At 37.8% G+C, this 13588-nt stretch overlaps 1 protein-coding gene across 5 annotated transcripts in view; it reads left to right on the top strand.

Annotated features, from left to right (window-relative positions):
- fnip1 (folliculin interacting protein 1) overlaps positions 1-13251 on the top strand; it is a 113703-nt gene extending 100452 nt beyond the window's left edge. For 4 of the 5 annotated variants that reach the window (XM_062970373.1, XM_008104743.3, XM_062970374.1 and 1 more), the window contains 6 exons: positions 514-683; positions 1732-3163; positions 3759-3927; positions 5838-6035; positions 7377-7492; positions 8277-13251. In XM_062970373.1, the coding sequence (XP_062826443.1) occupies positions 514-683; positions 1732-3163; positions 3759-3927; positions 5838-6035; positions 7377-7492; positions 8277-8355 (2164 nt within the window). In that variant the 3' untranslated portion in view covers positions 8356-13251. Of the gene's footprint in view, positions 1-513; positions 684-1731; positions 3164-3758; positions 3928-5837; positions 6036-7376; positions 7493-8276 lie in introns of those variants that run through there. The other variant, XR_010002755.1, reaches the window with a different exon arrangement.
- The last annotated feature ends 337 nt before the right edge of the window (positions 13252-13588 follow it).

Here is a 13588-nt window from a genome sequence, read left to right as displayed (position 1 = left end):
TTTAAAATGATAATTTGGCCCCTCAACAATCTGAGGGGCCATGAACCGGCCCTCCATTTAAAAAGTTTGAGGTCCCCTGGTCTAAACAGTGAGCCACATAAGGTGCCGGGTTTTTAAAAGCTGTAGATACTGTTTGAATTATTCACAAATGCAACACTGCAAATTTAAGTTAAGTTTCAGACTGATCAAGAATCATATTTAAAGGACCGAATCTAAGAATTTCAGTGTGCAAATGGAGTTCCTGCACACACAGTGGTTTAATTTGTGTAAGTGACAACTTAGCAAGCACATTTCTACTGTTGCGCGTGTCACCTTTTCCAAATGGACAAAACAGTTTCATTGAGCATGAGAACTGTAGTATGTGAGATATATTATTTATTTTTATCTCATCCTCTGGTTTATCAGCCCCAACTTCTCATCTACAAGAAAGAGATTGATTGATGCATAATGGGATTCTTGTTATAGATGTGAATGAAGAAAACAAATATCCAGTGTTTTTTTTCCTTCTTTCAGATTTTTACCAGCACTTCTGACTGCAATTTTGACAAACCATCTGGCTTGGGTGCCCACAGTCATGCCAAATGGCCAGCCGCCAATCCGAATCTTTCTAGAAAAGCATTCATCACAGAGTGTAGACATGTTGGCTAAGTCTCATCCATATAATCCACTGTGGGCACAATTAGGTATGGCTGATATTACTTTTACTCAAAAATCAGCATGCATCTGTATGCTTCCCTTTTCTATTGTGACTTATTCTTGTCCTTCTCCCTCTCACTCATAGTTTGGAATGAAAATGTTTCATTCTAAAGTACTTTCCTTTTCTGAAAGTACAGCCAAGTCCTTAAAGTAATTAATTATGGTTCTCACATGTTTCCTCAGAAACAGTACGTGTTTATTCAGGAACAGTGATATAGTTACAGTCTACATCTTTCCCAATGCTCATGGATTCAAAGAGTAGAACTCCAGAGAGGAGCATCAAAATTGGGGGGGGGGGGGGGGCTCTGGTTCTTTTTCAGTTTATCCTAATAAATAAGGTATTATAACTATGTGTGCCTACTCTTTTGTCTATGTAAAAGATTTTTGCAGAGTCTTTTGGCCATGGTTATGGTTTAAAGGCACGAAATCCCATCTGATCTATGGAAGCTAAGCAGGATCAGCCCTGGTTAGTACTTGGATGGGAAGCCACCAACGAATGCCAGGTGCTGTAGGCTATATTTCAGAGGAAAGAATTGGCAAAAACACATTTGAGTATCCCTCGCTTATGAAAACCTTGTGATGTTTGTGAGGTCACCATAAGTTGTCAGGTAATATGAAGGTGTATACACAGCCAAATCCACACACATGGATTCTCAGGATCAATTTATGTAATATGTTTAAAACCTGACCACTATTCAGAAGTAAGTCCTATTACATTCAGGAAGGCTTAGATTACAGTCTTCATTATGCATCAACTTGGCAAAAAGTAAAATGGACAGAGACAATCTTTATTAGAGCCTCATGACTTCAAGTCCTGTGTTTAGAGTATGCTCTGGTTAAATATTTTAAATGCAAGAGGACTACTGAATGTTTCTGCCCATAAAGCTTTGCTCATATAGCCATCCATCTCATCAAACTGTCTACACTGTGAAGGTCTTAGTAAGACCATATTTTGGAAATTACAAGAAATTCAACCCTTTTCATTTGTTATGTGGTGTGTATATAAGCATTATTCTTTTATATTCTGGCTTGCAGGAGATCTGTACGGAGCTATTGGGTCACCCGTAAGGCTAGCAAAAACAATAGTGGTTGGCAAAAGACAAGATCTTGTGCAGCGTTTGCTTTATTTCCTCACTTACTTCATCAGATGCTCTGAACTTCAGGAGACGCACCTTCTGGAAAATGGAGAAGACGAAGCCATAGTGATGCCTGGTACAGTTATCACCACCACTTTAGAAAAGGGGGAAGTAGAGGAATCAGAATACGTGCTGGTCACAGTGCATAAGAACAGAGGCAGTTTGCCCTTCCAAGGGTCTGAAGAAATGAGAGCATCTAACTGCAGCTGCAAGGACTGCAAGGGCCCTCTTAACCCTAGTCAGAGTACAGAAGGTGCTTCAGGACAAGAGAGAAAAGAATTGCAGAGCAACCCTAAGAGGGAGGTGGAAGTGGAGGCTGCTTCAGATGAAGGCAAAGCAGCACCTGCTGATTTCCAAGAAAGGCTGGCTGACATGAAGCATTGCAAAGACCCCATGAATTCTTGCTTGGATGTAAAATTGGAGAGAGTGGTCTTCACAGGCTCTGCCTCAGCAGAAACCTGTTTATTGGCAGAGTCTAGACTACAACCAGAAGCTGGATCATGGAAGAGCGAGGCCTCTCTGGATTCTGACCATCAGTCTGTGATAGCGGTGAGATCAACAAGTACCATGGTAGAGAAGAAGCCACCTGATAAAATTTCATCTGAAGCAATTCCTTGTGGCACAGCTGAAGCTCAAACAAAGGTGACTTTCCTCATTGGAGATTCCATGTCACCTGATTCAGATATTGAGATCCGAAGTCAAGCAGCAGTGGAACAAATGACCAGGCATAGCAACCAGCTGGACAACCAAGAAAGAGGGTTTACTGATGAGAACTGTGAAGCAAAACAAAACCACGAGGACCAAAAAACAGATGAGAATACAAATAGAGAGTTCCCTCAGGTTGCCATTAAGCTCCAGAACTGGAATCCTTACAATGAAGAAGGTGCTAGTCTGCTTGAAGAATATTTTACTGAGGAAGCCTCTGTTGAAACTATGACTATTGATGATATTCCAGTGAAAACAACAACAGACATTCTAGATCCAAACAGTAGCTTAGAATTTTCCCCCAAACCCTGTACAAAGAACAAGCCCCCTAGTGAATTTTGTAAGTTTATGGAATCTGTTCGTCAAGAGACTTGCAAGAACTGTTTTGCAGAGCAGGACCAAAGAGAGAAAATCTCTGTGTTTGTCCCCCATGGGGACAGAGAGAGCTTGGAAAAAAAGGCTGACCCCGGAGTAGACTGGGACATTCCACGAAACGAGAGTTCGGATAGTGCCCTTGGGGACAGTGAAAGTGAAGACACGGGGCACGATGCAGCCAGGACAAGAAGGAACTATTATGGGACAGAGCAAGAAGAATGGGCCGAGGAAGAAGACATACCTTTTCCTGGGTAGGTTTTTCCTAATGAAATTTGCCCTTGGACAAATCTAATTTATTTGCTAAATTTCACTGCAAAATGGTGGCTTTAGAGATAGTAGGTAGATATAGCCCCTGCATGTTTGTGTGCACCCACACATGAGTGCTCATACAATGAATACTAGGGAAATGGCTGTATAGAGAAAATAGTGTCTTATCATGCAAATGGACCAGCATTGATTATTCCAAGTGGACCTTTCCAAAAGCAATGCAATGCAGCAATGCACAACATGCAACCAAGCTGCATAAATCTGTACCTTTAAAGGAGTTCTAGATACCTTTCACATGTTATGGGGAGCACTGCTTCTTTCATAAATGCTACTAAAAGAAAGAGGGAGAATATAGTTTTATGAAGATTAATTTCAGGACTGCTATATGTAATTTCCTTCCCCTGTGTACTTTATACTGGTGTCAATTGTCTTTTAAGTCATATTATAATAACTAAGTCCCAGTGGAGTCAGTGGGGACGTGTGTATGTGAATTGTGCAGTAGTTTGCACACTATGGTGACTCACTGAAGAAATCAGTGCTAGTTGTAGTATACATGCCCATGTTATACCTTTCTTTCAGGTCAAAATTAATTGAAGTGAACTCTGTCCAGCCCAGTATTGCCAATTTTGGAAGGTCCTTGCTAGGTGGCTACTGTTCATCTTACGTACCTGACTTTGTTTTGCAAGGCGTAGGAAATGATGAGAAACTGAGACACTGTTTGATGTCAGATTTGTCGCATGCTGTGCAGGTAATTTAAACTCTATCCAAGAGATAAAATTTATCTTTGACCATCAAGATCCAAAAGGGAATATTTCTGAATCCTACTGAAATGAAACAGGTCTGTGAGGGGTTCAAAATAGTTTTAGTTTTCACAAACTTTATCCAAGACAAAGGTTTTAAATGCTTATCCAGTTCACAAAACCAGTTTTGCTTAAGAATGTGGCAACTAATTTTCCATGTTAGGGTCATGATTTGATACAAAAATGTCAGAACCAGATTTTGGGGAATAATCAGCAGCTTGCTTACTACCTTTTTTCTGATGGTTGTAGTACAAATGATGACAACCAGTGATTGATTTGATCAGGACTGCAATATTGTGAAATCTTAAAATACAGTTGCACAAATTCAGAGAAATCTTGTTGTCCTTGAAATAATCAGAACAAACAAGTAACAACCTCCTTGTATCCCACTGAATCTTAATTACTTTCTATGAATTGTGGCTGATACACTTAGGGTGCTTTTCCCCATTGCCTCTCAGATTTATATATCTTTAACTCAGTTTCACTTAGTGTAAGTCACCTCTCATTCTTTGGTTTCATGATAGTAACTTGATCTAATTTGTCTTATAACAGTAGTATTTATTCAAGCCATGAGCTAAATAAATGCTCCAAAAAGCTTTTTTTACAAAATCATTAAAATTATAATGATATTAGGTTATTACTTGTAGGAAGGTTTAAGATTGTGATGTTGCTGACATTAAGGACATACAATGTATAATGAAGAAGGTGCAACTTTCAAAATTGTGGCTTTTTGTGACCGACTAGCACTAATTCTTGTCCTAAATCTTTCCAGTGTTATAGTGGCCTTTAGATCAGAATTAGTCAAGATGGAGAAAACAAAATTTTTGGCTATTTCTACTATTATTTCGACTTGAAATAAATATTCTTGCCAAAATGGAAAGTTTTGTCCTATTAGACTACTTCAAATATCCAGAGTGTCCAGAGGTACCACAGATACAGGGAAGATGTACACTGCCTACAAGAATTTTGATGAATCATGGAATTGTGTAGTTATTTAGGCTGCTGGGACAAAGTCTAAATGATTCACATTTCATGTTCTTTAAAAACATTATAAAGATATAATGCAAAAAAGTAGAAAAACTTTGAAATGCTAGTTCTTTGCTCCCTCTGCTGGTCTTTTCATATGTGTTAGGTATATGGCTGTTACCATATTGTTCAGCAATACTACTGTTTGGAATTTGACTACCAAGTAAAATTATCCTGGTCATAATGCCGTACTTGAACAAGGTAACATATATAATCGACTAACTGCCAAAGAGTTAGGGAAGTCAGTTTTAAGATGTTTGCAGCTTGCCAATTCTTATCTGAATCGCAGGCAAGAATGCTTATTTTTTTGCTAACAGAACATTTTAATTAAATTTTATTGTCTCCATTTATCATAGATTTACATAGACAAAATATGCACACATATGCATTCAAAGAACTTGGCTGAGATTCAGACACTACATGAGGTATACCTTAAGGCTTGTTCATATCCATGGGATTCTTTATCAGTTTCTTTGAACAGCAGGCTTCATGCCATATCATAAATGACTTTTGAAATTCTTGTCAGTTCGAAAGATAGGTTTCATGTGGCATTTGGAGTGTTGTTCCAGAAGAACAAGTCTAAAGATATCTTGGGTATACAGACTAATTATACAGATTTTTGGATCCTGGCCCTTTGCTAGCATTTCTCCTTTTTTCATGGAGCTACCACTTTGCTCAGAGAAAAGGATTAGGATCTACCTATCTCGAAGCTGATATTTGTGTGCTGATTTCTTTCAAGTTTTCATTCTAAAGCTATATAAGCACAATGCTGTTGATGTTCAAAAATAAGATATTTTGTACCCATTGTGGTATGCTTCTCTTTGCCTTTCAGCATCCTGTTCTGGATGAACCGATCGCAGAAGCTGTCTGCATTATCGCAGATACAGATAAATGGACAGTGCAAGTGGCCAGTAGTCAGAGACGAATCATGGATAATAAACTTGGGAAAGATGTGTTAGTCTCTAATCTTGTCTCCAACCTGCTTCATTCCACTCTTCAGCTTTATAAGCATAATTTATCCCCCAATTTTGTAAGTATTTCGGATAGTCCAAATGATATCAAAGTTATCTTTGTGAAAGGAATTTAACACAGTTATCTTTGTGAAAGGAATTTAACAGTGCCTTAAATGTGTTCCCCAAACAAATGTATCACTTTACGGAGTGTATTGCTCTTATGATATTTATGTAAACTTATCTCCATGTGAAATGTGATTACACATACAACCTGTTTCAGAATTTCTGTTGATTCACTAACAAACTACAAGGCTCTTACAAGTGCAGTGGAAAGCTGTTCGGAAAGAATGTATTCACTTTTCATTGTGGAATTTCACCCTCCAGTCTTGAAATTACAAATCCATATTCTTTGTCATATTTGAAAATATGCACTTATAAACTCTAGGTTGTGCATTTACAGTTCTCAGTAATACAAAGGTCATAACTGAAATATACAGCATCTTTCAATGCATTGTGTATTAATGGATTAAATGTGACACAGATTTATGAAATTTATTATAGAAGTACTTTAGACATTCAGGTTAGGCCTTTTATAATTTGCAGTTAATAACACCAAGAATGTATAGCATATTGAACCTATTGGGTGTTTATTTGCCATGTCTTTTTGGGACAATATTGGCCTCAGATCAAGTCAAAATAGGTGTTCTCTTTGTTTGCCCCTCTCGTCTCCAATACCTGTACCTGTGCCATGTTTCCACTTATTAAAATGTTCAGGACAAATGAAAGTTTGATGGGAGAAACAAAACATTTCAAGAAGTTACTCCTCCCTTCTTGGTAATCTGTTAATAGCTGTTTCCTTCAATCTCCATCTGTACCTCTTAGAAACATTTTAAAATTATCCCATAAATCATAGGCTTGTCTAAGAGACATCCCAGGTAATCAAGAATCATACAAGAAGACATTATGTAGGCAATTATATTTGGCTACATGATGGAGTCACAAAATGAATCATAATGAGGGCATACTTGCTATTCTTTCAAAGACTTCGCTGGTCTTCACAAAACGTCCTCGCTATTTCAACATTATAAACTGACTAATATGGTAAAAGTCCAAGTTAAATGTGTGATGTAATTGTTGTTACATTACAGTAACATCTAATCATATATACTAAGTACCTTTTATTTTTTTAATAAAATGAGATGGCTTGGATCTATGTTCAACTAAATCCTCCTGCTACTTGGAGACCCCACCCCGTATATATTTTGCCTGAAAGAAACTCCTGCGAAACACTGTCCAGATATTTATCCTGACATGCCTTAAAAAGCCCTTGTGGTTGGGCAAATACCAGAATTGGTTTTATTTTGGCTTAAGATGCCCTTGTTTCTGTGTTTATTTGTCCTCTTCTCCCTTTCCCCCAGTGTGTAATGCACTTGGAAGATCGGTTGCAAGAGCTGTATTTCAAGAGCAAGATGTTGTCAGAGTATCTCAAAGGCCAGATGCGAGTTCATGTGAAGGAGCTGGGAGTGGTCCTTGGGTAAGATTTCCATTGAAGATGGTTCCCTTGCCTTCTTCACTTCTGTGACTTATTCTAAATACATGCCCTGTTGTAACAGATGCTATTTGTGTCAGCTGCCACCACCATAGGAACACTGAGCTCACCTGACCAATGGCATCATTGGATATTATAAAAAGCAATCTTTTTATTTTGAGCATATCCCACTCTTTCTGTAAGAGTCAGGCTATGTTATAGGATTTTTCAAATTATAAACAGTTTTACATTCACACCCTGATGTTTACTAGTCTTTCACATTTTCATATCAATGGAATAATACATGGATCATTCTCAGATTTGGAGTGATAAAGAGTGCTATTATTCCTTACTTTGTTTCCTTCTCTATTAGGAATTGTATTTATGCACATCTATTTTTAAAAATGCATTCTGAATTTAAACCCAAAGCCCTAATCTTAAATCCAGAAGTGATAGATATAGATATAGATATAGATAAGTGGCTCTATCCATGTTTCTTCCCAAGACAGCTGGAAACTATAAAACATTTAATAGTGTGGACCTGTCACTAGACTGGTCCAAGGGGGGCAGTCATGATTGTTTATCAAATAAATAAGCATGCCATGTAGTAACAGAAATACAAATGATTACTGCAATAAATATGTAGTGTGAGACAGAAATTCAAAGTGTCTTTGAAATATACAACTACTGATACTTGGATAACAAAGTAAAAATGTCACACTATACTAATGAGCTTCAGAACCCTTGTGAATTTATCTTGAAATTGTTTGTTTGTCTTTCTTTCTTTTAGGATTGAATCTAGTGACCTACCTTTACTGGCAGCTGTAGCAAGCACCCACTCTCCATATGTTGCCCAAATTCTTCTCTAAAATACCAAAGGGCAACAGACAGTAACCTTCCTTTTACAAAACGGAAGGCAAAGAAGGAGTCATGGACCAGCCTTATCCCAGCTCTTTCTTGCCCTCAGGCAAAGGAACAACTTGCTGGCTTGACTGTGTGCCTCTGCAACTAAATGCCTAATGTGCAAACAAATGGAGTTTTGTCCGCCTTCCTTCCTTGCCCGCTCATTAAAAGAAAACAAAAAGAAAATAGAAAATCAGATCAGAGGGTGAGATCACTAAGGAAGACACTGGAGCTTTGGAAGGCTGTGAAATGACTTGGATAATTACTGGAGTGTACGTGGCTACAAGTTTTTAAATTGCAGGATTACCAGTGGGAGGAACTGTTGCATAAACCTACACAGTGCTAATGCTGTTTATACAAGAGAACGGAACCAGCTGGTTACTTGGTACCAACCAGGAGAGCATTGAAAGTGTATAATTCTAAGGCTGCAGCTAGTTGCAATAATTTCGAATATTTCTGCATTAAAATTAGATGCTGAATATCACTTGTTTTTCCCCTAGGGAGGAAAAACCATTTAAAGGCAAGTAGGAGATTGAGAAGTAGTCTAACAACAACACTTGGCTCAGAAATCGATTAGTAGGGACTCTTTTATGGAGAAGGATGAGTTCAAGCTAAGAAAGATCCATTTTCTCCCAAATTTGGGAATGTAACAATGATTATGCTTTGATGTTTATACCCTGCTAGTTTATTTCCATTTAATGGTCATATAAAGGAAGAGATTTTAGCATGTAAAGCCTACACGAAAAGCTGCAGAAATTCCTTCTTCTACAAACCATTAAAGTGACAGGAGCCCTGGCACTTATTTTGCATGCAAACCCTTCTTATTACTTTTTTCCCTTTAAAAACTCACAAAAATGCCTTTGCTTTGATTTTGTCCCATTTGGAGAGAATAGAAGAATGCCCATAATGATACATCAAAGTCCATTGGTTTCTGTAGGGTTCAAGATGCCTACATTTGACAGATTTTGGGTAGTTACTATGAAACATGGAACACCTATACTTAAGGATCCACAAATGGATAATTGTTTTGAAAAAAACATTGTCCTTCATTACCAGACATGAAGGTAGATTTCCTCCCTCATACCATTGTTTAAACAGTTGTATTTCAATATTCTGGGCATTCTGTCTTGACGGATATCACTTTTTTAAACCAAATTATTAATTGGATGTTTACTCAATCCACAATCAATAAATGCAGTACTCTCTTCAAAATAAAGTGTAAATCCTATCTAAAACAGACATATTGAAATCAATAGAATTTTTTAGGCCTATCTAACTTTAACCCCATGATTTCAGTAAATCTATTTAGATTTAGGGATAAGCACTGGATTTAGCCCTGAATGTGTTTAGGATTTCAAACCTGACATAATAGAAGGAAAGCTATATTTCTCTTCCTACTATGCCTTATTACCACTTTCCCCTAATTAAATGATAAAAGATATCTGATCAGTTACAATAAATACATAAAGTTGATGAATAGATAATATTTTGAGCAAGATTTTCTACCTCAAATGAAATAATAGGACACTGCATTAAAAGGGTTTGCTTATTTTCTGTAGAATTACTAAATATGCATTTGTTATTAATTAATGTTTAGTTTTCTGGACTTCATACGTAATCACACTATGAAAATTAAGGGTATGTATTCCTTAATTTACTAAATATTACACTTATCATGCTGGATATTTCTCAGGGCTGATCCAGACCTTTTCCTTTTTGGAGAGAGATGGCTGCATGCTTGCGACTCTTGCTGCTTTTCTGGGTGGACTACAATTGTCTTTTCTGCTTGCTTTCGCTGGAACAAACACTGTACTTGCACAGTTATGGATGTGGTGTAATGCCATTCTCCTCCTCCCTGGTGAATACCATCATTGCTTCCGAACTCTGCTGCAGCTCCCATTGGCCTGACATCAGCAAAGAGGAAAAGGGCACCCTGCCTTCCACCTGTCACTGTCCGTGTTTATGAAGCATTTTACATCACTCTTTTGTTTTTATGTGGAGGAGCTCAGAACAACCTTTTAGATTAACGACGTTCAGCTGTCATTTCAGACATTGTTTTTATGGCCTCCTCCATGAAGGATGGATTCTTCCTCTATATGGTACTAGAGACACTCTTCCATTTGAATTTTCATGCGTTAACAAACTAAAAAGCTAGCTCTCCCACTGCCTCAATTGGCAATAACTCTCTCTTCCCCCCCTCCCCCCAATTCAGTAAACAGTAAACACTTGACATCCAATCAGATCCAATCAGTGCAAAACTGAGGCTAATGTGATGGGAGTCATATCAGGGCAGAGGAAGCTTCTCCTCCTCTGTCTCACCAGAGCTTGAAGAAGTTACTTTTTTGGTCCCTGGGCATGCTGGCTAGTGGAGTCTGAATGCTGTGGTCCCAAAAAATATTTTTCCAAACTCTGATCAGTTGATCGATCAGCCCCACCCCTCTCCCACTTGCACACACAGACCTCTGGGTTGTTTGTTTCTTTTTAAAAAAATTCCACATGATCTACGTGGCGTCCACTGTTGCAAATAGAATCCATGGCTTCAGCTTCTCGGTATTTCCTACTACATCTGTCTTGTTGAGTTAGAATTTTATGGGCAAAACCCATTTGCAAATGAGACTATGTCCTGCAAAGGACTGTAATGTCAGTTTGCTTTAAGGAAATGGAACTGAAATTGGTTTTGTAGTACACGGTCTTGATCAAGAGACCTTTATGTGCAGACAGCTTTTGTTGCCATGTATGTGTGTTTGAGAGGGAGGGAGGGAGAAAGTGCACCCTATAAGCAGATGGGCCTCTTCTCAAGCAGAGCTGTTCTACTGAGTGTGTTGTAGAAGTATACTTGTTTACATCTTAAGATGAGAAGCTTCTTGCTAATGAGACATAGATTGCCAGAATTTCACCCATAGAATTGTCCTCAAATGACAAGCATTCACATTTTAAAACTAAATTAAGGCTTGAATTTGAACAATGTGGTTTCTAGGCTTGTCTAAACAAAACACTGACAATAAAGCAAAGAACAAAAAGGTATGGGCCAATGATACCTGGGAATGATGGAATTTGCAGTCTAATGCATCTGAATTATAGCATGTTAGAATAGACTGGTTTAGAGCTCAGGTCAAGCCATCCTACACTCTTAATTTGTCACTTTGTTTAAATTAGAGATTATTCTGAATGACTATGTCTTCAGGGCAAAATAATACAAGATGTTGGCAGACCCACTTCTAGAAATCGTTGAGAGATTGAGTCTGGTATATGGATGCAAGATGTCTGCTCTACTACTGAACAATACATACTCCCTGTTAAAGTAATTTACTCCAGGATTTGTGCAGATGTTGCTTGGTTCCAAGGTGGCTGAAGAAGACATGTAGGTCAGTAGCTATCCGTTCTCCTTTATCCTACCTATTGCCTGTCCATTTCTGTTCTTCTAGAACAAAATTGTGAGCTGGTGCTATAATACTGAAGTTCTGAAACCTGAATAGTGATAATCTACATCAGTGTTTCTCAACCAGGGGGTCAGGACCCCGGGGGGGGGGGTTGCGAGAGGGGTTTCAAAGGGGTTGCCAAAGACCATTAGAAAACACATATTTCTGATGTCTTGGGAACTATCTGTTGGTCATGGGAGTTCTGTGTGCCAAGTTTGATTCAATTCCATCATTGGTGGAGTTCAAAATGCTCTTTGATTATAGGTTAACTATAAATCCCAGCAACTACAACTCCCAAATGACAAAATCAACCCCCCCCCAACCCCACCAGTTTTCAAATTTGGCCGTATCGGCTATTTGTGCCAAATTTGGTCCAGTGAATGAAAATACATCCTGCATATCAGATATTTACATTAAGATTCATAACAGTAGCAAAATTACAATTATGAAATAGCAACAAAAATAATGTTATGATTGGGGGTCACCACAACATGAGGAACTGTATTAAGGGGTCACGGCATTAGGAGAACCAATGATCTACATGATCACTATTAAAGTTTCAGAAGCACCCATTCAGGCAGCTTCTAGGGAGAGTTCAGAAGGTCTGATGTTTCACTCTTTGCATTTATTGGCAAGCATGCTGATTCATGGGATCAGAAATGCAACTTGATGATGATTGGTAATCCAAATGGTAATAAGCCATATTGGTATCTCCTTTAATGCCTCCAAAGGTTTGTGGTAATGATATACTACCTATCTCCTCCAAGCATTTGGTTCATTTGAGATTGTTGGGGAAAATGCTGTTAATGCTCATTCTAATGATATTATTGGAATGGTTACTTTGCAGAAGACATTGTAGCATGAGGGCATGCTTTCCTGTGACTGATAATTTGTTTATGGTACGTCTAAAATCAAGGTACTACATGCATCTATTTGTTTGAATCTTTTTTTAAAAAAAGGGAACTGCAACAGCACTGTAGTGTTTGACCTCTTAATGTATCTTGCTTTTCAGTCCCATGTATATACAAAACTAATCCTTTTTGATTTTTGCAATATTCCCAGCATCCATTGATATGTCTTAATTTTAAGGCTGAAAATGTTGAAGTGTATTGCACATACTAACATTTTTCCCACTGTAGTTTGTCAATATAGGGCTGCTAAAAACAATAAAAAGGGGAAATCCAAAGCAAGATTTTAAATTTTGCATTTTTAAAATCCCTATTTGTTAAAATAGGTGTTTCAGAAGGGTTGTGTTTGTTTTGTTTTTGGTCTCCTATAAACGATGTAGATGGTGGTATGTGTAATATGCTGGGCAAAATGTACATACTTGTTATCTTCTGTGTTTTTGTACATATATATTTCCCAAGATGTGCACTTGTATTATAATAACCATTCCCAATTTTAGGGGAACTTTGTGCAATAAATACAACATTGTCCATTTAATTGCTAGTATGTTGTGCCTTATTTGCTGTGTGTGACAAAAAGAAACAAATCTAGGAAGCTGCTTCAAATGTAGCTCTAGGAGTCATCTGGCATTTAGCGGTATATTTTTCTTTCTTTAGGAAAACACTTTCATAGTCACTCTCAGTCTGCATATCCACATCAGAAGTGATTGATGGTTTTATTTTGAACTGCTATGCAGACAATTTTGATGATATCTGGGACATAAATTATTTTAAACAAAGACCCTTCTTTAAGGGTTTTTTCCCTTAGTCTATAGGAAGTAAAAGTGGTTTTTAGTTTCCTTCACAGCAGCTTACTTATTTCTGGATGTGATACT

The sequence above is a fragment of the Anolis carolinensis genome, chromosome 2 (genome assembly GCF_035594765.1).
Source record: "Anolis carolinensis isolate JA03-04 chromosome 2, rAnoCar3.1.pri, whole genome shotgun sequence".
Lineage (NCBI taxonomy): Eukaryota > Metazoa > Chordata > Lepidosauria > Squamata > Dactyloidae > Anolis > Anolis carolinensis.
The sequence above is the reverse complement of the archived record's forward strand: the minus strand, read 5'-3'. Positions and strand labels throughout refer to the sequence as shown.